General features: G+C 39.8%; 1 protein-coding gene across 1 annotated transcript in view; it reads right to left on the bottom strand.

Annotated features, from left to right (window-relative positions):
* Positions 1-5,784: 5,784 nt before the first annotated feature.
* Positions 5,785-26,218, bottom strand: part of tm9sf4 (transmembrane 9 superfamily protein member 4) — a 77,971-nt gene continuing 57,537 nt past the window's right edge. Inside the window, exons 9-18 of the mRNA XM_061889708.1 lie at positions 21,499-21,569; positions 21,294-21,426; positions 18,599-18,680; positions 18,432-18,507; positions 18,278-18,361; positions 12,078-12,253; positions 11,933-11,996; positions 11,690-11,809; positions 8,358-8,447; positions 5,785-6,804 (exon numbers count right to left, since the gene is read on the bottom strand). Of these exons, the coding sequence (XP_061745692.1) occupies positions 6,655-6,804; positions 8,358-8,447; positions 11,690-11,809; positions 11,933-11,996; positions 12,078-12,253; positions 18,278-18,361; positions 18,432-18,507; positions 18,599-18,680; positions 21,294-21,426; positions 21,499-21,569 (1,046 nt within the window). The 3' untranslated portion in view covers positions 5,785-6,654. The remainder of the gene's footprint in view (positions 6,805-8,357; positions 8,448-11,689; positions 11,810-11,932; positions 11,997-12,077; positions 12,254-18,277; positions 18,362-18,431; positions 18,508-18,598; positions 18,681-21,293; positions 21,427-21,498; positions 21,570-26,218) is intronic.

Genomic DNA, 26,218 nt, shown 5'->3' with positions numbered 1-26,218 from the left:
CTGAGCAATAAAACGAATGACTTATGCTTTGCAATGTTATGATTGCAAGTGTTTATTCCCACCCTACATTTTCATTATCTGTGTGTGTTGGACATGTAACGACGCTAACAATCACCGTAAAATGTTTAGAAAGACAGCAGCTGCTGCCAAGGACAAGCAAAGGCACGAGGGTGTCATGTCAACTCGTCCTGAAATGTAGAATGATGAGTAATATACTGATTTATTGTGATTATTTCTCAGTCTGTCCATGTGTCGTTGGGTACAAATAAAGAGTTGCATCATCACTAATGCTTGCATTGATCACAGAGCCTCGTCATTCATCAGCAAGGGCTCGTTGTGCCGCCTCCTCTAACAACATTGTTTAAACGCCAATCTCTCAGCCATGAATAAATGGCCTGTGCCACTTTGTGGGAGCACTGCGCACATTTATTATGAGCGCACAAAAACAGACGACAAAGTAACTGGATGAAGAGATTCCTGAAAGAATTGGGTGTGAACGCTCCAATGCTGAAGTTGAACTGAAATGCTGACAGAATGTAGTATGAATGTAAGAATAGTGGAATGGTTTGAATGCTGAAGAGTTTGGATTTCCAGGAAAAACGTAATTTGTTTTGGAACGTGGGAGAGTGTTAGTTTGAATGTCCAGGATAAGTGGAATGTGCTGATGTTGGAATAGTTTGATTAGGTTGAAAAATGTGGGAATTTTGCAACTTGGAAAAATGTCCCATTCATTTCAATGGGAACTTTATGGAAATTTAGGGATTTTGGGAAAAGAGGGATTTTTTGGGAAAATGATTAGGAGCAAGAATGTCCTGAATGAGCTGAGTTGGTTGGTGTTGGAATTGTTTAGAATAGGTCAAGAAATGTTGAAGTAAGAACAGTTTTTTAATTGAGAAATCATATTATGGAATTCCTGGAATTTGGGGAAATCCAGAAATGCTTCTAGTTCATAAACCAAGTTGTTTTTTTGTCCTGACTAAGAAAAATATTCTGAAGGAGGAACAGTTGAAATGGGATTAAAAATGTAAAATAAAAAGTTAAAAGAAAAAGTTTGGAAAAAAGGTTGGAAACAGGGTTAGAAAAAACCCAGGAATTCCTGGAAATCTGTTGAACGTAGAAACATGGTTGTTTGAATTTTCAGGATGAATTGAATGTGTTGAAGGTGGAATGGTTTGAATCGGTTGAAAAATGTGGGAATTATGGAAGTTTGAAAAATGAATAATTCTTTATGAATAGGGAAAATGTCCCTAAAAACTGGGAATTCTAGGAAATCCGGGATTTTTTTTGTATAAATGTTCAAATGAAGCACACAACTCCTGAACAGGCTTAATATTTTGAAGTTGGAATGGTTTCAATTGGGAAAAAAATGTGGGAGTTGTGGAACTTTGAAAAATGACTCATTCTTTTCAATGGGAATTTCATGAAAATTTCGGTAAAAATGGGAATTCTTTTGAACACGCGAAAACATTTTAATGTTCTGAATGAAATTTCATGAAATTACATTTTATTTTAGGATTTTTAATTTAGTAAAATACGAAGGTCCTGAGTTCAATCCCGGGCTCGAGATCTCTCCATACTTGGGGGGGTTGCGGGTGGGGTTGAGGTCGGGGGCAGGGGGTTTGGTGGGCGGGGTTTGGTGGTAGTGGGGGTGTATATTGTAGCGTTCCGGAAGACTTAGTGCTGCAAGGGTATCTGGGTATTTGTTCTGTTGTGGTACGGTGCGGATGTTCTCCCGAAATGTGTTTGTCATTCTTGTTTGGTGTGGATGTACAGTGTGGCGCATATTTGTAACAGCGTTAAAGTTGTTTATACGGCTACCCTCAGTGTGACCTGTATGGCTGTTGATCAAGTATGCTTGCATTCACTTATGTTTGTCTGTAAAAGCCGCATATATTATGTGACACAGCCGACACGCTGTTTGCAGGGAGGAAAAGCGGATGTGACGACAGGTTGTAGAGGACGCTAAAGGCAGTGCCTTTAAGGCACGCCCCCAATATTGATGTCCGGGTGGAAATCGGGAGAAATTCGGGTGAATGGTTGCCCTGGGAGATTTTAGGGAGGGGTACTGAAATTCGGGAGTCTCCCGGAAAAATCGGGAGGGTTGGCGAGTATGGATCTTTCTGTGTGGAGTTTGGATGTTCTCCCCAAAGACATGCACCTGGGGATAACTTGATTAGCAACACTAAATTGGCCCTGGTGTGTGAATGTGAATGTTGTCCGTCTATCTGTGTTAGTCCTGTAATGAGGTGATGACTTGTCTAGGGTGTACTTCGCCTTCCGCCCGTATGCAACTGAGATGGGCTCCAGCACCCCCTGCGACCCCAAAAGGGACAAGCGGTAGAAAAATGGATGGATGGATAAATAGTGAAAATAAAAATGATAAAAACTTAATTTGAATTACTTTTTATTTGGACAATTTTGATTTAAAAAGTACATTTGAAAATGGAACTGCATGGAAATGGAATTTTAACCTAAATAACAAACTTTATTTTAACAACAATTTATTTTTAGAAATTTCAATTGAATTAAAAATATACAACTTGAAAATAGGAAAAATAAAATCACAATACTAAACCTAATTTAAATAAGATTTTACTACAGGAATTATTATTGTATTAGAAATTAAAAGGGAAAATACAAACATTTGAATAATCAACCTAATTTATTAAAACTGTATTTTAGGAATTTTAACTACATTAAAATGGGAGAAATAACTAATTAAAATCAAAATAATCAACCTATTTTGGATCAAATTTAATTTTAGGAATTTTAATTGAGAAAAAATAGGAAAGGTAAAATCAAAACAATCAGTTTAATTTGAATAAAAGTGTATTTTAGGAATGTTGATCAAATTAAAATAGAAAATAGAAAAATTAAGTCACAATGATTAACCTAATTTGAATTACATTTCCATCCATCCATCCATCCATTTCCTACCATGTGTCCCGTTCGGGGTCGCTGGAGCCGAACTCAGCTGGATTCGGGTGGAAGGTGGATTACATTTCATTTTAGAAATTTGTATTTATTAAGAAAATAAAATCAAGAATATATATTTAGGAATTTTAATTGAATTATGAATACAAAGGAAAAATAGAAAAAATAAATCAAAATATTGAATTAAATTGTAAAAATATTTGATTTCAGAAATTTTAATTGACTTAGAAATTAAAAGGGGAAATAGACACATTTTCATAATTTTATACTTAAGCAGAAGCTGCTGCGCCCACGACCCAACCTCGGATAAGAAGATGGATGGATGGATGGATGGAACTTAATTTTTTAATCAAAATTGTATTTTAGGAATTTTAAATAAATTAAAATAGAATATAGACACATTTTCATAATTTTTAACTTAGGCTGCTGCCCCCACGACTCAACCTCAGATAAGCGGAAGAAGATGGATGGATGTATGGAACTTAATTTTCTAGGAATTTTAACTCAATTAAAACAGAATATAGACCAATACAAATCAAAATATCCATCCATCCATATTCTACCGTTTATTCCCTTTCGGGGTCGCCGGGGGCGCTGGCGCCTATCTCAGCTACAATCGGGCAGAAGGCAGGGTACATGAACTTCATTTGAATAACATTTGATTTTGGGAATTTGACTAAAATTGAGAAAAGAGAAAGTCAAAACAATCAACTCATTTAAATAAAATTGTATTTTAGGGAATTGGATTTCAATTGAAAGGGAAAAAAAGGCTAAAATGTAAATAATCACGTTAATTTGAACAAAAATTGTATTTTAGGAATTTTAATTACATTTGAAATTGCAAGGACACATGGAAAAATGTAAATAATCAACTTAATTTTTAGAAAAACATCTTTTTTTTTACAATTTTTTTAAAAATAAAATTGAAACAAGACTAACCAAAATGTTCCGCATAATTTTAATCACATTTTAAGACTTTTAATGCAGTAAAACTTCAAAAGGAAAGTACAAAAATAAAATAATACATCAAATAATATATTTTGAATTTAGGAGTTGTAATTAAACAAATATTAGAAGCTAAAATAGAAAAATCAAATATAAACAATTGAATTGTGGACCAGCTCTATACTCTCGGCAGGGTTCTTGAGGGTGCATGGGAGTTTGCCCAACCAGTCTACATGTGTTTTGTGGACTTGGAGAAGGCATCCGACCGTGTCCCTCGGGAAGTCCTGTGGGGAGTGCTCAGAGAGTATGGGGTATCGGACTGTCTTATTGTGGCAGTCCGCTCCCTGTATGATCAGTGCCAGAGCTTGGTCCGCATTGCCGGCAGTAAGTCGAACACATTTCCAGTGAGGGTTGGACTCCGCCAAGGCTGTCCTTTGTCACCGATTCTGTTCATAACTTTTATGGACAGAATTTCTAGGCGCAGTCCAGGCGTTGAGGGGTTCCGGTTTGGTGACCGCAGGATTAGGTCTCTGCTTTTTGCAGATGATGTGGTCCTGATGGCTTCATCTGACCGGGATTTTCAGCTCTCACTGGATCGGTTTGCAGCCGAGTGTGAAGCGACCGGAATGAGAATCAGCACCTCCAAGTCCGAGTCAATGGTTCTCGCCCGGAAAAGGGTGGAATGCCATCTCCGGGTTGGGGAGGAGACCCTGCCCCAAGTGGAGGAGTTCAAGTACCTAGGAGTCTTGTTCACGAGTGGGGGTAGAGTGGATCGTCAGATCGACAGGCGGATCAGTGCGGCGTCTTCAGTAATGCGGACGTTGTACCGATCCGTTGTGGTGAAGAAGGAGCTGAGCCAGAAGGCAAAGCTCTCAATTTACCGGACGATCTACGTTCCCATCCTCACCTATAGTCATGAGCTTTGGGTCATGACCGAAAGGACAAGATCACGGGTACAAGCGGCGAAATGAGTTTCCTCCGCCGTGTGGCGGGGCTCTCGATTAGAGATAGGGTGAGAAGCTCTGCCATCCGGGAGGTACTCAAAGTAAAGCCGCTGCTCCTTCACATCGAGAGGAGCCAGATGAGGTGGTTCGGGCATCTGGTCAGGATGCCACCCGAACGCCTCCTTAGGGAGGTGTTTAGGGCACGTCCAACCGGTAGGAGGCCACGGGGAAGACTCAGGACACGTTGGGAAGACTATGTCTCCTGGCTGGCCTGGGAACGCCTCGGGATCCCCCGGGAAGAGCTAGACGAAGTGGCTGGGGAGAGGGAAGTCTGGGTTTCCCTGCTTAGGCTGTTGCCCCCGCGACCCGACCTCGGATAAGCGGAAGAAGATGGATGGATGGATGGATGGATGAATTGTTTTATCCTAGGACATACTGCTATAATATAATTAGTTCCAGTGTCAAACTGTTGTTGTCAACCTTTCAACTATTTATCAACCCTACAGGCAATCTGTTAAGTAACATGTTAACATTCTCAACAGTCACAAATGTGTAAAGAAGCTAACACAAACGTAAAAGTTTATTACTCATATTATTGATGGTGTGGGACAGATAGAAACAAACAACTGTCATACATACGTGTGAAAAGAATGTAACCACTTCAAATAAAGTGAAAACACTCACCTTTACTCTCTGGTGACACAGTGAGTTGGAGAAAGTCCGTCTGAAAGCGAGTAAACAAAGAAGTTAACCTGCGGTGTACGATAAATTGAGAAGACAGACGGAGCACTCGGTCTTGTCTCGTCTCATGAACCTTGGCGTACGTTCAAAGAATGGTGTCCACTTATTGGGGGAATATTGCACCGTTCTATGGTTATCCTCACACGTTTACACTTTGCCATACACAAATGTGTTTAGATGACGTGGAATCCTGCTGAAGTGCAATTGAAGTGCGTACCGCCAGAGTACATAGTCCATTTATTAATGAACAAAGGTAACCCGCTGCCAGTAAAATCCTGATCTTTGCCACACTTAACAAATTGGCTGGCGTACATAAAGTCCCGTCATCGCTGCTGTTAAATCGATTAAGAAAATGTCAGTGTAAGCAAATACATTAATCTCTTGTACGCCTAAACGTTGCGCCTTACTGCTATCCAGTGGTACATCCTTGCCATTGCGCCCTGAGCCACACCATTGCAGGACTTTCAAGGACATTAAAACCACTAGGAATACATTTAAAAATACTGCAGTCACCATTTAATGAGTTTAAAAAAACCTCTACAAGGGATGCTTATGTGTGGTCCACCCCACGTCAGGCTTCCAAACACTATCAAATCCCCTTCTTTTTGAGCCCACAGATCCGGTACGTTTAGAAGCTGCAGGAAAAGGTACGGAAACATGAGTTAAAAAAACAAGAGCGCGTTTAATGCATCCGTTCTGTGGAATCTCCCAGCATGGTCAGTCCAACGTAAGACAGTTTGTCTCTCGGGTGGAGGAGGAGGAGGCGGGAAACATTTCATTGGGGGACAGAACTGAAAACATTGATAAATTAGGCTCCAAAGGACAAACAAGTGTGCAGGAAAATCATTGTGTTGGTTGCTGGGTGACCCGGCTGAAGACGCAAACTGTCCCTTGAGAGGAAGCGTCCAAACAGAAGAAAAACGTCTCGCTGCCCTACACAATACCACCTCTGGGTGAGGGCTTTGTACTTCAAAAAAAAAAAACAGCTCAACACAAGTCAGTGCTTGTTGGGCAATAAAAATATTCATATATAAAAGTTCAAACAAAAAGAGAATGTGACGAGGAGAAAAAAAGAGGAAGAGCCTCAGACTCAGTCGATCTTGACGGCGGCGTAGATCTTCCTGATGAACATGTAGGCGGCGTAGAAGCCGATGGTGCCCGTCAGCAGCCAGAAGGACAGAACCATCAAGGCGGTGTAGCCAAAGTACAAGAGTGAGGGGATGAACTCCACGATGTCCAGCTGAGGGGGGAGACAGTGTATGACAGGGTGAGAGCAGCGGAGGGCAATATTTCTCACCCTGTATCATTGGGTCATTTTGACCCAGTATCATTGGGAAATTACAGTGTTTTATGCTCATTGGAAACAATAGAAGTCTGATTAATCAGTTCTTTGGTCAAACTGTGACCACCACTTGTCAAGGTTTTATGTAACATGTCCTAACTTTTTCCACTGAAAGATCATTGTGTGTGGGGCCATTTTGACATGTTTCATTTTCAAAACCAATACTATATGATATAATTGTTTGAACCTTTACAGCTCAAGTTTTTCAGGCAAATGTTAAAAACAATTCAGAAATTTTTTTTTTTCATTTTTTTACTCAACGATAAAATCTCCAAATCAACTTCAGATCCGTCAATATTATTTTCCGATGCCTTTGTTTGTCAAAACCCTGGTTTTCTATGGCAAAAATACAACATCTGCAATATTTTTCACCTTAAAACTTCCGGTGTGAAGTAATTGAAGCCTTAAATATGTCCACAATTTATAACGACATGGATTTTAATACATTTTAATTTTTTTGAGCAATGACTGTGTAAAAAAAAAAAAAAGCCACTAAAATTTTCTTGGATTCAAAAGGGTGTCATTATTTGATTTCTTTTCTTTCACATTTAAATCTTCAGGTCAACATTTGTTTTATGCCCTTCTTGTCATTTTTTTAAATTGCATTATTGTCCCCAAAAATATTTTAAAGGGACATTTTTGTCAAGTAATTGGGGCCTTGAATATGTCAATAATTCATATCATTGATTTTTAGAAATTATTTTTTTTGCAATGATCGTTTAAAAAAAATGCCACCAAAATTCTCAGGGATCCTTAAGTGTCCCACTCATAAAAGTGTTAAAAACAAGTCATACATTTTTTTTTTTTTTACTTTCATATTTAAATCTTTAGATCAACTTCAGCTCTATCCGTTCTTAGTTCTTTTGTTTGTAATTGGGGCCTTGTATATGTCAATAATTAATAACAACATTGATTTTATTTCATAATTACTTTTTAAACAACGACAGCTTTAAACAAAAAAAAAAAAAAACGCCTGCATGGCAGCTTTGTTTTATTAGAGTCCACATTACAACTTGTTACATTGTTCTTGTTACATTTAACCTGCTTTCTTTTTCACTCCAATTTTTTTTTACAGTATTTTTAGAATGTGCTAAAAAATGAGCTGCGGGCCACACTTTAGACATCCCTGACTTCAACAATCTTCACTGACTGTAAAATAAGCAGTATTGATTTTAAACACAAAAACAGCAGTACTCTTTAAACAATGTTGCCAATTTTATGGATACAAAACAAATGACAAATTGCTTTATTCATGACTAGGTTTTGGTGCGGTCCGAGCCTTGCGTTGGTAACTCTGCACCCCGGTTCTTAGCATTCTGAAAAAGTGTCCTTCGGGACAATTTGTGTGCCATCATAAAACCTTGTGGCATGCAGGACTGGCATGTTTTTAATGGGGAAAATAAGATGGAGCCCTATGCAATATTAATGCAGCGTGTGTATGTGTGTTTTACCTTATTAGCAAAGTAGAAGACGGCATACACCAGGACATAGAAGGCAGACCCTCCTGAAACCAGGAAGGTTCTCCACCACCACCGATAGTCCTTATAAGAACGTTAAGAGGGACAGAAAGCACATGTTGTATAAAGCTGAGCATGGCTAATAAAACTGTTAGCATGTGTAAAAAAATAAGCTTTATATGACAGTGAGATGTACAGCTGAAAAATTTGATAAAAAGTTAGCATGCGCATGTGCCATGTACCAAGTTCATAACTGTAGTGATTCAGCTGCAAAATTGGCTGAAAAGGTTAGCATGTGTTATGTATTAAGTTATACAACTGAGGTATACAGCTGAAAAATTGTCTACAAAGGTTGGCATGTGTCATGTACTAAGTTATATCACTGAGGTGTACAACTGCTAAATTGGCTAAAAATGTTAGCATGTGTCATGTACACTTTACTCACCTGTTCCCAGTGCCACCCACACTGGTTTAAATGTAACTTAGATATTGGGTTTCACTATGTAAAGCGCTTTGAGTCACTTGAGAAAAGCGCTATATAAATATAATTCACTTCACTTCACTACTAAGTTATATCACTGAGGTGTACAACTGCTAAATTGGCTAAAAAGGTTAGCATGTGTCATGTACTAAGTTATATCACTGAGGTGTACAGCTGCTAAATTGGCAAAAAAAGTTAGTGTGCTAATGTTGGCATGCCAATATTACCACGCTAATAGTTTTAACATGTCAAGTACCAAATTATAGGACTTTATCGTCTTTCGGCTGCAAAATTGGCTATAAAAGGCAAGTGTCAAGTAGTAAGTTATATTACGAATGTGTAAAACTGCACAAATGTCCCAAAACGTTAGTGTGCTAATGCTAGCATGCTAATATTAACATGTGAAGTACTAAGTTATATGATGCAAGTGTTTCGGCTGTAAAATTGGATTAAAAAAGATAGTATGTGTCAAGTACTAAGTTACATTACCAAGGTTTGCAGCTACAAAATTGGCAAAAAAAGTCAATGTGCTAATGTTAGCAGGCTAATATTATCATGAGAAGTACTAAGTTATATGACAGGTGTTTCGGCTGCAAAATTGGCTAAAAAAGTTAGCATTTGTCAAGTTGTAAGTTATATTACGGAGGTTTACAGCTGCAAATTTGGCGAAAAAGTTAGTGTGCTAATGTTAGCATGGTATTATTAACATGTCAAGTACTAAGTTATATGACTGAGTGTTTCGGCTGCAAAATTGGCAAAAAAAAGCATGTGTCAAGTAGTAAGTTATACTACAGAGGTGTACAGCTGCAAAATTGGCTAAAAAAGTTAGTGCGCTACAGTCAGCATGCTAATTTTAACATGTCTAGTACCAAATTATATGACTTTAAGGTGTGTCAGTTGTAAAATTGGCTAAAATAATTAGCATGTGTCAAGTACTAACTTATATGACTGAGGTGTTTCAGCTGCAAAATTGGCTAAAAAAGTTAGCATGTGTCAGGTAGTAAATTATATTACAGAGCATTACAGCTGTAAAATTGGCTAATGTTAGTATACTAATATTAACATGTCAAGTACTAAGTTATACGACTGAGGTGTTTCGGCTTCAAAATCGGCTCAAAAAGTTAGCTGAAAAAGTCAGGATGTGTTATGTACTGAGTTGTATTACTGAGGTGTTTCGGCTTCAAAATCGGCTCAAAAAGTTAGCTGAAAAAGTCAGGATGTGTTATGTACTGAGTTGTATTACTGAGGTGTACTGCTCCAGAATTGGCTAAAAAAGTTAATGTGCTAATAAATGTTAGCATGCCAATATTAACACGCTAACAGTTAACATGTCAAGTACCAAATTATGACTCTTAGGTGTTTCGGCAGTGAACTTAGCTAAAAAGGTTATTAGCAAGTGTCAACTGAGGTGTTTCGGCTGCAAAAATTGCTAAAAAAAAGTTAGCATGTGTCAAGCAGTAAGTTATATTACGGAGCTTTACAGCTGTAAAATTGGCTAATGTTAGCATACTAATATTAACATGTCAAGTACTAAGTTACATGACTGAGGTGTTTCGGCTGTAAAATTGGCTAAAAAAGTTAGTATGTGTCAAGTACTAAGATATATGACTAAGGTGTTTTGGTTTCAAAATCAGTTAGCATGTATGAAGTAGTAAGTTACATTTCGGAGGTTTACAGCTGCAATATTGGCGAAAAAAGTTCATGTGCTAATGTTAGCATGCTAATATTATCATGTGAAGTACAAAGTTATATGACAGGTGCTCCGGCTGCAAAATTGGCTAAAAAGGTTAGCATGTGTCAAGTAGTAAGTTATATTACGGAAGTGTACAGCTGCAAAATAGGCTAAAAAAGTTATTGTGCTATTGTTAGCATGTTAATTTTAACATGTTAAGTACCAAATTATATGACTCTGTCGACAGTGGCGGGGCCTGCCGCGGAGCGCGGTGTGTAAGGACCGGCCTCGAAGCACAGTTGGCAGGTGATGGGATTACGCAGCTGGGACAGATCATCCAATCACCTGCCATGCTTATTAGCAGCAGCAGGCCCGAGACACGGTTGCTGGAGTTGGAGTGAACGAAGAAGCGCACACTCTGGACATTGCCAGAGAGACTGAAAAGTTGTGTGCTGCCCGGGCGAATATGCGCTGCCAATAAAAGAAGCCATTTTTAACACCAGATATCCAGGCTGTGGGTGGATTTTTCAGCATCAGGTGAAACCACGGGAGAAAGACCTTCACAGACTCTAAGGTGTTTCAGTTTTAAAATTGGCTAAAATAGTTGTTAGTTATTACATGACTGAGGTGTACAACTCTAAAGTTGGCTAAAAAGGTTAGTGTGCGAATGGTAGCATGCCAATATTAACACGCTAATAGTTAACATGTCAAGTACAAAATTAAGACTCTCGGGTGTTTCGGCAGTGAAATTGGCTAAAAAGGTTATAAGCATGTGTGAACTGAGGTGTTTCGGCTGCAAAATTAGGTACAAAAACTAGCATGTGTCACGTACTAATTTATATGACTGAGGTGTTTCGGCTGCAAAATTGGCAAAAAAGGTTAGCATGTGTCAAGTACTAAGTTGCATTACTGAGGTGTACAGCTGCAAACTTGGCCAAATTAGATGACTGAGGTGTACGGCTGCAAAGTAAAAAAGTAATAAAGTAAAAATAAAGTAAAAAGCCAGAATGTGTAAAGTATCAAGTTATATTGGGCTAAAAATTGGTTTAATAAAGTTAGCATGCTAAGATGTTACACTAGCATGCTAAATGTTAGAAAATGTCAAGTATTTTGTTATATCCCAGCACAGTTGAATAAACACACGCTGTCTGTAGAGAGGAATGAAGGAATTACCTCTGCACACAGCTGGAAGTAGACCATGACGATGCTGATCTGAGAGCAGGAGACCACCAAGATGATGAAGACCAGAAAGAGGAAGCCAAAGAGGTAATAGAACTGATTCTCCCAGATGGCCTAAAAGCACACACACACATTTATGATGACTTGATGGTCTTGGTAATGACCAACAAACACACACACACGCACACACACACACACACACACACACACAGGTAGACAAGAAGCTATCACACTCACGCTAAAAATGAAGAAGAGCTCAATGAACATAGCACCAAATGGGAGGATCCCGGCCATCAGGATCCTAATGAAGAGAAAAACGTTGACGGTTTAAACACCCGAGGTCCTACGTCAGCTCATGTGAGAAAGTGGCGCGCTCGCTCACCCGACAAACTTGTTCATGTACCAGCGCTGCTCCGGGACCTGCCGAGGGATCTGGTTGGTGCGCACGGGGTTGTCGTACGGCTGCTTGCGGAAGCCAAAGTAGTAGCCCAGGTAGACCAAGGGCATGGAGATACCAAACCACATGCACAGCAGAGCCAGCATGGTGGTGAAGGGCACCTGAAGTTGGGGAAGAAAGTAAGTCCCAAAGCACAATAAAGTATACATTGTTTATACCAAACACACACTATGACACGAAAAGTGTCAACAAAGAGCAAATAGGTGTTTAGAACAGGAAATATTCACGCTAAAAACAAAGAGGGAACAATGTCCTTTTTTTAAGCAGACAGATAACTTCCTTATTTTCAAGAACAATACCGATAACCGATGGACTTATTTATATCTATTATTTTTTAAATGTAGATTTAAAGGGGCCCTATCATGCAAAACCAACTTTTCTTACTATTTGTGCCTGCTGGTGTGCATTTGTCTGAAATCCTAGCATGGAGGCATGGCTGGGATGTTCATAAAACTATCTTGCCTTCCTATCTACTTCCTCCAAACGGTCCGTTTGGAATGTGCAAAATTGGTGACGTCATCATTCGGGAAATTTACCAAGACTAAACTACAGATGTGCGCGCATCTGTAGTTTAGACGACAAAATGGTAAAGATACGACTTGAATAACAAAAATGCTGCTGGTAGGTTGCAGGTTTTCCCTTAATAAAATGCGACACGCCGCCAATGCATTTTCATTACCGCCACACCTAGGAATATAAGGTTGTTGTTTCTTTTTGCTTGAAAACAAATTCAAGTTATATAAAATATTGTAGCCCCCAGAAGATATCACACAAAATCCAAGGCTATATTTAATTTAATTACCAATCTAATGATAACAATTCCAACAGGTTTTACCTCCCGTGCAAAAACGTTTGTCTCCGTGAGTCCACCCTTGCCCAGAAACAAAATAACACTTACTTTGGAAAATAATTAAAAACAAAAAAGTCCTCAAATTGTTGTTTTTATTAGAGACATTTAAATTGTGTTAGATAATCCCAATTATTTTTTTTACATTGATATACTGTAGATTTAATTGAATCTAATGTGTATCATCTCTTAAATGTATTTAAACTTCCAACAATTTTTGTTTGTATGAGAATTTTTTGAATTTGATTTATTATGTTAATTTCTCGGCCTGATCCGGAACATTAGAGCTATGTTAAATTGTATATTGGAATCGCCTCAATGTTTGTATTTTCATTGTTCAAAAAAAAAAAAAAGAAAAAATACCCCCAATCATTCTTCAGGTACGGACGGTGTGTTTGCAAACATGGGAAAAACTGACATCAAATCCAAACCACACAGACATAAAACATTAGCACCAGCTGCTCGTTACATTACGAAATTATATGTGTACCCTATTATTTGCGCAGTATTGACAAGTGATGTACCGAAAACTCGACCACCTGAAAAACTTTAATTACTGAAAAACCGCGCTGCCGAAACCGGAAGTAAACAAAACGTCAGAATGTCTGTGATGTGGACGTAACTTTAATATATTCCAGACATACCCAGGGACAACGATCTACAAAATGTGCTAGATGTTTTGAATAAAAAAGTCCTTTCAAAGTTTCTAAACACTTGAAAAAATCTCAACAAAGTACATTGTACAATCAGCAGCAAAAATTTTAAATATGGCAAAACAATAAAAAAAAAATATGTTAATACTAATTAATAACAGATTTGTTTTTAAATGTAAATAAACATTTTTGCAGCCTTTTTAAAAGAAAATCATAGGCTCACAGTAAATTAGGCAAATTACTCGGTGACGTTATGGTGACCACGCCCCCACCACCACAGGTATCGTGGCAGTCAAGGGAAAATCCTGTTACCAAAATCAGGGCAGTATTCAAACCTCCAGACTCATCTGAAAAAATAAGAAGTGCCTGGGTAACGTTTTTGTTTCATGGCGATGTGCCTTCAAACTGTGAAAAAGTTGCTTCAAAAGCGTGTCAAGAGGACTCCTGCTTCGCCCACAAACTTTCACAAAAGATGGATTTTCTGAAAAACTAATTTTTTAATGGCAAGCTCGGTGACTACTATCTATGGCAATGGAGGACACAATGAAACACTGAGTAATAACAGTAGGTCAAACATGTTCAATTTGTTGTGAAGCTCGCTTAGACAGTAGCATTACCGTCCTCCAGCCAAATAAAGAATTATTTTCCTCACAAATACATTTTAATTTGATCAGTGCCTACTCTGTTTAGCAATGAACAAATAAGTAACACAATCAATGTAGAACTAGCCGTGCAGCAGAGTTATTTACATGATATAGAATAGAAAAGCCTTTTATTGTCAAAATACACATTTGCAAGTCCAGGATCAAGCATTAGAAAGTTAGACGCGAAAGAAATGCAACGTTAGTCACGGTATAGTTCCAGATCTGTACGTGAGCCGGGTTTCCTCCCTCTCTCCTTTCTAAGAGACAACAACAAACCATGGTGAGCAGCTGGTCTTGCTATATCATCCGAGATGTCGTATTGTGGTCAATGTGATTTAAAATACATGTCTAGTGGCGGTCACCAACGTCTATAGTGCAAAGTAAAAGCAGGAAAGCTACAAAAAAAAAAAAAAAAAAAAAAAAGAAAAAAATTTAAAAAATGACACAAAAAAAGCTGACATGCGAGGGCAAAAGCTCATCGGCGTGAGGAGGAGGGGTTCATTTGGATATAACAACTCCTCTCAAAACAAGCTGTTTTGAAAGAGAGCAAAAAATTACTTGACAAAGGTCTGTAAAAAAAAAAAAAAATTCACCAAAGAACCATTATTACATGTTATGTAGACCAGAATGAAGCCTTCTAAATTTAACATGGTCCGCAAAAGCCTTGAAATAATATGCATCAATGAAGTACTTTATATTTCCTTACTAAATGTAGACGTTTGTTCTATTTAGAAATAAATAAATACATGTATTGCATGTAATTTCATATCTTATCAACTTTAATATTATTGAGTAATGCAGAAAATAGTATACTGGCATTCATTTCAAACTTTTTTTTTTGTTAAAATACAAATAATGGTAATAAATATCTGCATGAAGTATGATTTCCAAGCAAGTTATCCATCAAATGGTAGACTGTAAAAGACAATGGATTTTGGGTAAAACAGAAACCTCACAATCTCAGTAGATATAATGTCTAATTTCTAGTTAAAATGTCTAAACCAACATTAATACAAGTCACAATACCCTGAATTGTTATAAGACACACAACTTTACAATACTGGTAAGTATAGCTAATAATACGTTTTAACTGCTAATTTCAAGTTTTTAAAGCTTTAATATGTCAAGAATTCTTATCAATAAAATATTGGCTTTTTCCATTGGCAGATTGATTTTCTCATTACGAGCAAAAATAGCTTGTATTATGTATTTTTTTACCCTTCCTAAGAAGGATTTTTTTTTTTAGTGCAAGCAGAATTTTGAAGTAAAAAAACCCCTATAGAACCGTTTTCCATTTACAGTAATTTGCTGTAAAAACTTCTACATTTTACGGAAAAATTGTCCTGACTGAGCTCCCAGTTTTTTACTGCAAAATTATTTGATTTTTTTTTTTTACTGTGTATGTAAAAAAAAAAATAAATAAAAAAATCAACTGCAAAGGCAATTGTATATTTATGAATAATTCCCATTTACAAGCGGCCCGAACTGCTATGTGGCCCTCACTTAAAACGAGTTTGATGCCCATGGTTTACAATAAGCTCATGAGTTTCTAACAATAGTAGGAGAAAGAAAAGGAGCGCTTGATTTGCTCACCTTACCTCACCTACAGCACTCTACGGGTAACCTAGTCTCATTGGCACTTTTTTTAAAATCAAATATTGGAGCTTTTTTTGTTGATCTGGGCCGATATTCGATAAGTCAATTAACCCAACGATGAATGAAGACGAAGTCGGTATTTTTTCCAGCGTCGATAGCCGCCATATGCATGCATCGTTATGGTTTACAAGAAGGGTCACTCGTTTGCATGTGAGTTTGTACTACGAGCACATAAGCGGCAACAATGATATCCGTTGTAAAACTCCCGACGGTTAGTTTTGCCAGCGTAAATTAAAATGATTGTTAATTAGCTAGTTTAAATACTAACATCAACGTATTTCCCTATTAAGAATCGTCACACCCCAATCTAAACTTGTGTAAACACATTGTCATCTAAACAACTAAGATGCAGTATTAACATTGAACATAGAGGCTTTGCTGCCTTTGCGCAAAGCGATGGATATATATTCCAGTGTCGTGTTGAAACAGACGGACTTGCTTAAACAAGAAGTGGACTCACGTGACGTCACATCAGTTGATCACCCAACTTACACTAATGAAAAAAAAACATTCTATAATGTTTACGAATTAAAATGGAAGAAGATAAACAGATTTAAGAACAGGAATAAAAAAAATATGGCTCTTATGAAGCCAGAGCAATATTTCATGTTTTCTCTGCCAAGAAAGTGTATTGTGTTTATTTTAGTTATTAATAAAAATACAACTTGGTTAAAAAATGGCAGCGTGTTTACAAGTACTTTTTGAGCACATTCCACAATACTGCGATAATACTGATATCTGTGATCATTTTGATCACAATAACTCTATTTGGCCATTTTGTTTATTGCTTTGATTGAGGGTCCTCCAACCCTTTTTAACAGACACAGAACCTATTTTATTGCTTTTGGTTGTTATTTTTAATTTTGCTGACAAAGTATATTTTATATGAAAAAGATGTATTTAACTTGAATCTTTAGAAGTTTACACTTCAATTACAACGCTATAGGGTTGTACGGTATACCGATACTAGTATAGTAATTAATCATATTTGGTACTATACCGCCTCTAAAAAGTACTGGCCCCCCCTTTTTTGACAGGCACAACAGCGCGTCGTCATCACGTCGTGACATTGCTGGTTTTACGAGCAGAGGAGCATGTTTGGCAGCGCACAATCCCGGAGTACTTACAAGCAGACACAGTGTGTAGACAGAAAAGAGAGACTGTATCAATTTTGGTCTAAAAACTAAAGATAAAGGTGAAAAGGCGCTCTAAGACATGGCTAGGAGCTAACATCCAGCCATAGTTTTTTTGCTACTTCTAAATCACTAATCCTCGTCTCCATGGCGACAAATAAAGTATGTTTCTTACAGGTGTCATTTTCACTGGAGGACGAGGAAACTTCCCTACACACCGGCATCACAATGTTAACAAACACCAGGGATGACTTTACAACTGACATCCACTGTAAGGCTACCAAGTACAATAGCGTATCTAATCGATACTACTATGATTACATCGATATTTTTAGCATCAGAAAATCTTTTTTCCTTTTTTTAAAATTCATATTATGTTTGTAAACTCAGGAAATACGTCCTTGGACACTTAAGGACTTTGAATATGACCAATGTATGATCCTGTAACTACTTGGTATCGGATCGATACCTAAATTTGTGGTATCATTCAAAACTAATGTAAGGTACCAAACAAGAGAAGAACAAGTGATTATTGAATTTTAACAGAAGTGTAGACAGAACATGTTAAAACAGAAAATTAACCAGCTATTAACAGGAAATGGACAAGTACATTATTTATTAATTTTTACAGTGTGTCCCTCATAATATTGACAAGATAGTATAATGATAAATGACACAATATGTTACTGCATACGTCAGCAGACTAATTAGGAGTCTTTGTTTGTTTACTTACTCCCAAAAGACAAGTAGTCTAGTAGGCTCACTATTTTATTTAAGGGCTAAATTGCAATAATAAACATATGTTTAATGTACCCTAAGATTTTTGTGGTCCCCTTTACTCAGAAAATTATCGAAAAGTATTGAAATACATTTTGGTGCCGGGACCAAAATATTGGTATCGGGACAACCCTACAATGCTAAAATACTCGGGCAATACAACTGTATTACATTTTAAAAGAGCATACGTGCAATATCATTATGCATTGTCATTACTTCATTTGGTCTCAAAATAAAGTTTATCGGCAATAATTTTCTAAGTCAATACATCGTTCAGCAAAAACGATGTATTAGCACAACAATTATCTGTCCGCTTTGAAAAGGAAATATGACAAAATGGCCCCTGCAACCTTGGATTTTTCAGCATAGGTCCCTAAATGGAAAAGGCTTGGTTTATATTCATGTTCATGCTCACCGCCCCAGAGGAGTGCTCGCCCCAGATGAAGCAGTTGAGAATGAAACAGATGCCAAAAAACACAGCGGGATACAAAGTTGCAGTCTGCAGGAGATATTAGAAACATGTTGACACAGAGTACGGAGTTAGCTTAGAAATAATGTCTGCCACTCACACAAAATGCTCCTTTCTTCCAGCGGTGGCCTTTCAGTGTGCGGTACAGTCTACCCGCAAAGTAGCCTCCAAACACACTAGGGAGTAAAAACAACACATTTTAACACCACAAAATGATTGCTACAGTAGTTTCATCTTCTTTTTCTTTTTAGCAGTAATAGTTCTCACCCCATAAACATGAAAAGGAAACAAGCAGTGGTCATCAGGGCTCCTCTACTGGATGGAGACAACATGCCCAACATAGCAACAACTGCACAAGCACAAAGAAGGAACAATTAACACTTACAAAGTCAACACATCGTATATTCCAGGGGTGTCCGAACTGCGGTCCGCCAGCTTCTTTGCAGAGTGCTTTCAAATTAATTTTAATTACCAAGCAGTCTCTTAATGCTACATATTTGCCGCCATCTTGTGGACAGTGTGAGTAAATCAGATCGATGACCCTGGAAAATAGCACCACAATTACTTATATGGCACAATCCAAACAACCTTCCCTAGTCATAGTGCAAAAAAAACAAAAAAACAATGCAACTAACATAAGGTCAACACAACTTTGGGGATATTATGAAAAACGTCCAAACACCATGAAAAATGTGTGGGCGGGGTTGGATGAGGTGGGGTTTTGTGGTAGCGGGAGGTGTATATTGTAGCGTCCTGGAAGAGTCAGGGCTGCAAGGGATTCTGGGTTTTTGTTCTGTTGTGTTTATTTTGTGTTACAGTGCGAATGTTCTCCTGAAATGTGTTTGTCATTCTTGTTTGGTGTAGGTTCACAGTGTGGCGCATATTCGTAACAGTGTTAAAGTTGTTTATACGACCACCTTCAGTGTGACCTGTATGGTTGTTGATCAAGAATGCCTTGCATTCACTTGTATGTGTGAAAGCTGCATACTGTTGTGATCAAAATTATTTAACCCCCACACATTTTTGGTGTTTTAGCAAGTAGGACATTTATTCCGTATAATTGTTTATAGTCATATTAAATAAAGATGCATTAAATAGACAAATGCAACTTGAATTACAAAATTATATTTTGTAACATACCAAACAGTGCCATTTATTTTAATATCTCATTGACAAAATTATTCAACCCCTTGAAGATCATAACTCTTAACAGAATTTGAATAAGGTATTTTCATTCCGATGTTGAAAACACCTGTAGATATGATTAGAACCATAACGAGCAACAATTAAACTGATCGAAAAAGACTGTGACGCTCAGCTTCCTGTAGATGGTCAATGGTGTATTTGCAACTTGGTGAAATCCAGGGAGTGGTCAAAGAAGACAAGAGAGGAGTTAATTTCTCTTCACAAGAAGGGATATGGATATAAGAAAATAGCAAAGACATTACACATTCCAAGAGACACAGTTGGGAGCATAATTCGCAAGTTTAAAACTAAAGGCACAGTGGAAACACTACCTGGGCGTGGTTGAAAGAGGATGCTGAGTGCAACTGCTGTCCGGTATTTGAAGCGTACAGTGGTGAAAAACCCCCGGGTAACAGCTGAGGAACAACAACAGGACATTGCAGAGGGGGTAACGCAGGTTTCGTCCCAGACAATAAGGCGCGCACTACGAGATGAAGGCCTCCATGCCAGAACTCCCAGGCGCACCCCACTTCTGACTACCAGGCACAAGAAAATAGACTCCAGTATGCCAAAAATCATCTGGACGAACCCCAAAGGTTTTGGGAAACTGTTCTATGGAGTGATGAGACAAAAGTGGAACTCTTTGGGCTTATGAATCAACGTTATGTCTGGAGGAGAAAAAAATTAAGCTTACAAAGAGAGGAACACTTTTCCTACTGTTAAGCATGGTGGGAGGTCAATCATGCTCTGGGGCTGTTTCTCTGCCTCAGGTACCGAGAATCTCCAGCGCGTTCAAGGCATTATGAATTCTATTTCCTACCAGGATATATTAGCTGCAAATGTCATGAAGTCAGTGACGAAGCTGAGGCTTGGGAGACGTTGGACCTTCCAACAGGACAACGATCCCAAGCATACCTCTAAATCAACATCAGAGTGGTTGCAGAAGAAGGGCTGGAAGACTCTGGAGTGGCCTTCACAGTCGCCAGACCTAAATCCCATAGAAAACCTGTGGTGGGACTTGAAGAAGGCAGTTGCAAGACGCAAGCCCAAGAATATGAATGAACTGGAGGCCTTTGCCCAAAAGGAATGGGCTAAAATACCTGTAGATCGTTGCAAGAAACTTGTGTCTGGTTATGTATCACGTTTGAAGGATGTTATTACTGCCAAAGGGTGTTCTACTAAGTACTAAAGATGCATGTAACTAGGGGGTTGAGTCATTTTGTCAATGAGATATTAAGAAAAATTTCCTTTTTTGGTATTTTGGAAAATACAGTGTTACAATTTAAGTTGCATTTGTGTATTTGACACATCTTTATTTGAGATGACTATAAACAAAATACGGAATAAATGTCCAACTTGCTAAAACACCAAAACTGTGTGGGGGTTGAATAATTTTGATCACAACTCTATATTATGTGACTGGGCAGTGCCATAAAAGTATATTGGCACTCTGTACTTTTTGTAACCGACACAGATAACCCTGAAACCGATACCGATAATTTCCGATATTACATTTTAGAGCATTTATCGGCCAATAATATCAGCAGGCCGATATTGTCGGACATCACTAGTGTCAAACGTTCACATACTCTTGATATTCAATTTTAATAATGATGTATCCATTATATTAATTATATTCATCATCAAATTAATACGATACGTACACGCACACACATCGTTACTTTACATGCAGTCGGCCAATATTTTCTAGCCCAATGCGGCCCCCAAGTTAGAAGGTTTGGAAAACATAAACATATTCTTATTAAAAAACACTCACATATGACAATAAGGATCATGCAAAACAGCTGGATCCCCGACCCCAGCAGTGAGCTTAGAATCATGGGGTACTGAGGCGGCCTGAAGACATCACCGTGGACATTCTTCCATCCTGACTCCTCCATTGTGTCCTCCTGTTGGTAAAAGGAAGATGGTTCAAAGGCCAGCAGCGAGCCAAGACTTCAAAGGTCAACAAAACAACTCACAATATCGTCTTCTCTGTTGTAATTAGCAATGTCCTTCCTCAAGGTTCTGATGATGATCATACTGAGGATGCCTGAGCGAGAAAGAACAAACATGTTTATGGAAAGCACTGAGTGGAGGTCAGGGGTGTCCTAATACAACATTATCACTTTTGATATCGACATTAAAGCGCTAGTACAAGCCAATATTGATATTGCTCAAAGAAGGACACATTTTACGTATGTCTAGCTTGTGTGCTATAGTGTGCTTAGCATCTCGATGTGGAGGAGCAGCGGCTTTACTTTGAGCTCGCCCAGGATGGCAGAGCTTCTCAACCTATCTCTAAGGGAGAGCCCCGCCACCCGGCAGAGGAAACTCATTTCGGTGGCTTGTACCCGTGATCTTGTCCTTGCGGTCATAACCAAAAGCTCATGACCGTGGGTGAGGATGGAAACGGAGATCAACCGGTAAATTGAGAGCTTTGCCTTTCGGCTCAGCTCCTTCTTCACCACAACGGATCGATACAGTGTCCGCATTACTGTAGACGTCGCACCAATCCGCCTGTCAATCTCACGATCCACTCTTCCCTCATTCGTGAACAAGACTCCCAGGTACTTGAACTCCTTCACTTGGGGCAGGGTCTCCTCCCTAACCCGGAGATGGCACTCCACCCTTTTCCGGGCGAGAACCATGCACTCAGACTTGGAGGTGCTGATTCTCATCCCAGTCGCTTCGCACTCGGCTGCGAACCGATCCAGTGAAAGCTTAAAATCCTGGCCAGATGAAGCCATCAGGACCACATAATCTGCAAAAAGCAGAGACTTAATCCTGGATCCCCTCCAGGCGTTGACTGCACCTCGAAATTCTGACCATAAAAGTTATGAACAGAATCGGTAAAAAAGGGCAGCCTTGGCGGAGTCCAACCCTCACTGGAAATGTGTCCGACTTACTGCCGGCAATGCGGACCAAGCTCTGACACTGATCGTACAGGGAGCGGATCGCCACAGTCAGACAGTCTGATACCCCTGTGGAAGTCTGCTGCTTCCGGGTTCTCCGGACCACCAAGGACTGACATGACAGGCTTCTTCCAAGTTCGACAAGGTTTATTTTTCAATAAATGGTTGTTCTTTTCAGCAATTGTCTTTTGTCAGTCTCGCGTGTGCTCCCGCCTCCCCCACTTTTCCTTCCCGACTGCTGCCTTTAACAGAGCGACAGGTGATTAGACAAACACTTTCAGCAGTGTCATCCACTGACTGGTTGCCAACCTTGTAGCCGGTCCTGCCACACCCCGTTTCGCTGCAGGTGCACAAGCCACACCCATCACAACCCTATACTCTCTGAGCACTCCCCACAGGCCTTCCTGAGGTACATGGTTGAATGCCTTCTCCAAGTCCACAAAGCACATGTAGACTGGTTGAGCAAACTCCCATGCACCCTCAAGGACCCTGCCGAGAGTATAGAGCTGGTCCACAGTTCCACGACCAGGACAAAAACCACACTGTTCCTCCTGAATCCGAGGTTCGACTACCCGACGTAGCTCCCTTTCCAGTACACCTGAATAAACCTTACCGGGAAGGCTGAGGAGTGTGATCCCACAATAGTTGGAACACACCCTAAGGTTCCCCTTCTTAAAGAGAGGAACCACCACCCCAGTCTGGCAATCCAAAGGTACAGCCCCCGATGTCCACGCGATGCCGCAGAGTCTTGTCAACCAAGACAGCCCCACAGCATCCAGAGCCTTAAGGAACTCCGGGCGGGTTTCATTTACACCCGGGGCCTTGCCGCCGAGGAGCTTTTTAACTACCTTAGCAACCTCAGCCCCAGAAATATGAGAGCCCACCACAGATTCCCCAGGCACTGCGTCCTCATAGGAAGACGTGTTGGTGGGATTGAGGAGGTCTTCGAAGTATTCCCTCCACCGATCCACAAAAGCCGCAGTCGTCGTCAGCAGAACACCATCCCCACCATACACGGTGTTGACAGTGCATTGTTTCCCCTTCCTGAGGCGGAGGATGGTGGTCCAGAATCGCTTTGAAGCCGTCCGGAAGTCGTTTTCCATGGCTTTCCCAAATTCCTCCCATGTCCAAGTTTTTGCCTCTGCGACCGCTGAAGCTGCACACCACTTGGCCTGTCGGTACCTGACCGCTGCCTCCGGAGTCCTATGAGCCAAAAGAACTCGATAGGACTCCTTCTGCTTGACTGCATGCCTCACTTCCGGTATCCACCAACAGGTTCTAGGATTACCGCCACGACATGCACCAACTACCTTGCGGCCACAGCTCCAATCAGCCGCCTCGACAATATAAGTGCGGAACATGGTCCACTCGGACTTAATGTCCAGCACCTCCCTTGTGACATGTTCAAAGTTCTTCCGGAGGTGGGAATTGAAACTTTCTCTGACAGGAGACTCTGCCAGATGTTCCCAGCAGACCCTCACAATACGTTTGGGCCTGCCAGTACTGTCTTGCATCCTCCCCTACCATCGCAACCAACTCAGCACCAGGTGGTGATCGGTAGAAAGCTCCGCCACTCTCTTCACCCGAGTGTCCAAAACATGAGGCCGCAAATCCGATGACACAACTACAAAGTCGATCATGGAACTGCGGCCTAGGGTGTCCTGGTGCCAAGTGCACATATGGACACCCTTATGTTTAAACATGGTGTTTGTTATGGACAATCTGTGATGAGCACAAAAGTCCAATAACAAAACACCACTCTAGTTCAGATCCGGGCGGCCATTTTTCCCAATCACGCCTCTCCAGGTTTCACTGTTGTTGCCAACATGAGCGTTGAAGTCCCCCCTGTAGGACAAGGGAATCACCCGGGGGGCACTTTCCAGTACTCCCTCGAGTGTATCCAAAAATAATGGGTACTCTGAACTGCTGTTTGATGCGTAAGCACAAACAACAGTCAGGAACCATCCCCCCACCCGAAGGCGAAGGGAAGCTACCTTCTCATCCACTGGGTTAAACTCCGAGGTGCAGGCTTTAAGCCGGGGGCAACAAGAATTGCTACCCCATCTCGTCGCCTCTCACTGCGTGCAACGCCAGTGTGGAAGAGAGTTCAGCCCAGAGGTGGGACCAAGTCATTGTTTTGCAAGTCACAAGTAAGTCTCAAGTCTTTGCCCTCAAGTCTCGAGTCAAGTCTCGAGTCAAGACAGGCAAGTCCCGAGTCAAGTCCAAAGTCTGGACTGGAAAGTCTCAAGTCAAGTCCCAAGTCCTGCATTTTGAGTTTCGAGTCATTTCAAGTCATTTTAACCCCAGACTAATATATTTACACAGATTGTGTATGCTTTTAAAACGCTGTATGCATTTATTAAAACAAGTGCATTTGAAACTGCAGGGAAAAAAATTGTGCTGACATTGCACTTCATAATAGCACTATTAACCAGTCATTTTAAACATTTAACTCATTCCTTTACAGAATAAACACATTTTAAAAAAACAAGTGCAAGTGTACTTATTTGCAAACGTGTTAACATTGTATTTCCATGACATATTGCATTGTAACTACTTCCACAGCAGTTTCCATCCTGTTCTTACCTTATCTCATTAATCTCCTCTCATACTGTATGTGTGTTTATGTGTGCGTACTACGGGTGTAACGGTACGTGTATTTGTATTGAACCGTTTCGGTACGGGGGCTCGGTTCGGTTCGGAGGTGTACCGAACGAGTTCCAAACGGACATATTAAGTAGCGCACAGCACGTTGTGTAAACAATGCACTCTGAGGCACCATGAATTGAAGAACGTGGACCCCGACTTATAAACAAGTTGAAAATCTTATTCGGGTGTTACCATTTAGTGGTCAATTATACGGAATATGTACTGTACTGTGCAATCTACTAATAAAAGTTTCAATCAATCAAAAAAAACAAGAACACAAGGCATGCTAGCAGCGACCGCGAGCTATGGGGCGGCATAGCTCGGTTGGTAGAGCGGCCGTGCCAGCAACTTGAGGGTTGCAGGTTCGATTCCCGCTTCCGCCATCCTAGTCACTGCCGTTGTGTCCTTGGGCAAGACAATTAACCCACCTGCTCCCAGTGCCACCCACACTGGTTTAAATGTAACTTAGATATTGGGTTTCACTTTGAGTGCTTTGAGTCATTAGAGAAAAGCGCTATATAAATATAATTCACTTCACTATGATAGACTGACCACACCCCCTCTTTTCACCGGACATGTCCGCTTTTGCAGGGCTGTCCAGGTGGAGTTTCTTAAATGCCTCAAATGTCCGGCATTTTAAGTTAGGGTTGCGTGTATTTTCAAAGTAAGTTCAGGGTTAAGAAGGGGTTAAAAAAAAAAAAATGTGTGCACAGGCAACATTCATGAGGGAGGGGAAGAGAGAGAGAGCGAGAGAGAGAGCGAGAGAGTTATGATAAATGCGCATGAGTCGCCAGGCTCTGCTTTTTACCCATAGATTTTAGATTTTATTTTTTATTATCTATAGCAGGGGTGTCAAAAGTGTGCCCCGGAGGCCATTTGCGGCCCACAGCTAATGTTTTAAAGGCCCACAACACAATCTAAAAATACTATTAAAATAAACAAAAACAAATAAAAGTGAAATATTAAATCTTAAAGGCTAAATGTAATTTAGAAAAAGTTGCAACGTTGACTAATAAAACAGAGCTGTTTTTTTTTTCTTTTTTCTTTTGCTCGAAACATAATACTGAATCAAAATCAATATTATTATGAATTATTGACCTATCCAAGTTTCCGATGACTTCACATCAAATATTCCACT

The sequence above is a fragment of the Nerophis ophidion genome, linkage group LG27, assembly GCF_033978795.1.
Source record: "Nerophis ophidion isolate RoL-2023_Sa linkage group LG27, RoL_Noph_v1.0, whole genome shotgun sequence".
Classification (NCBI taxonomy): Eukaryota; Metazoa; Chordata; class Actinopteri; order Syngnathiformes; family Syngnathidae; genus Nerophis; species Nerophis ophidion.
This window is presented reverse-complemented; position numbering and strand designations above follow the sequence as displayed.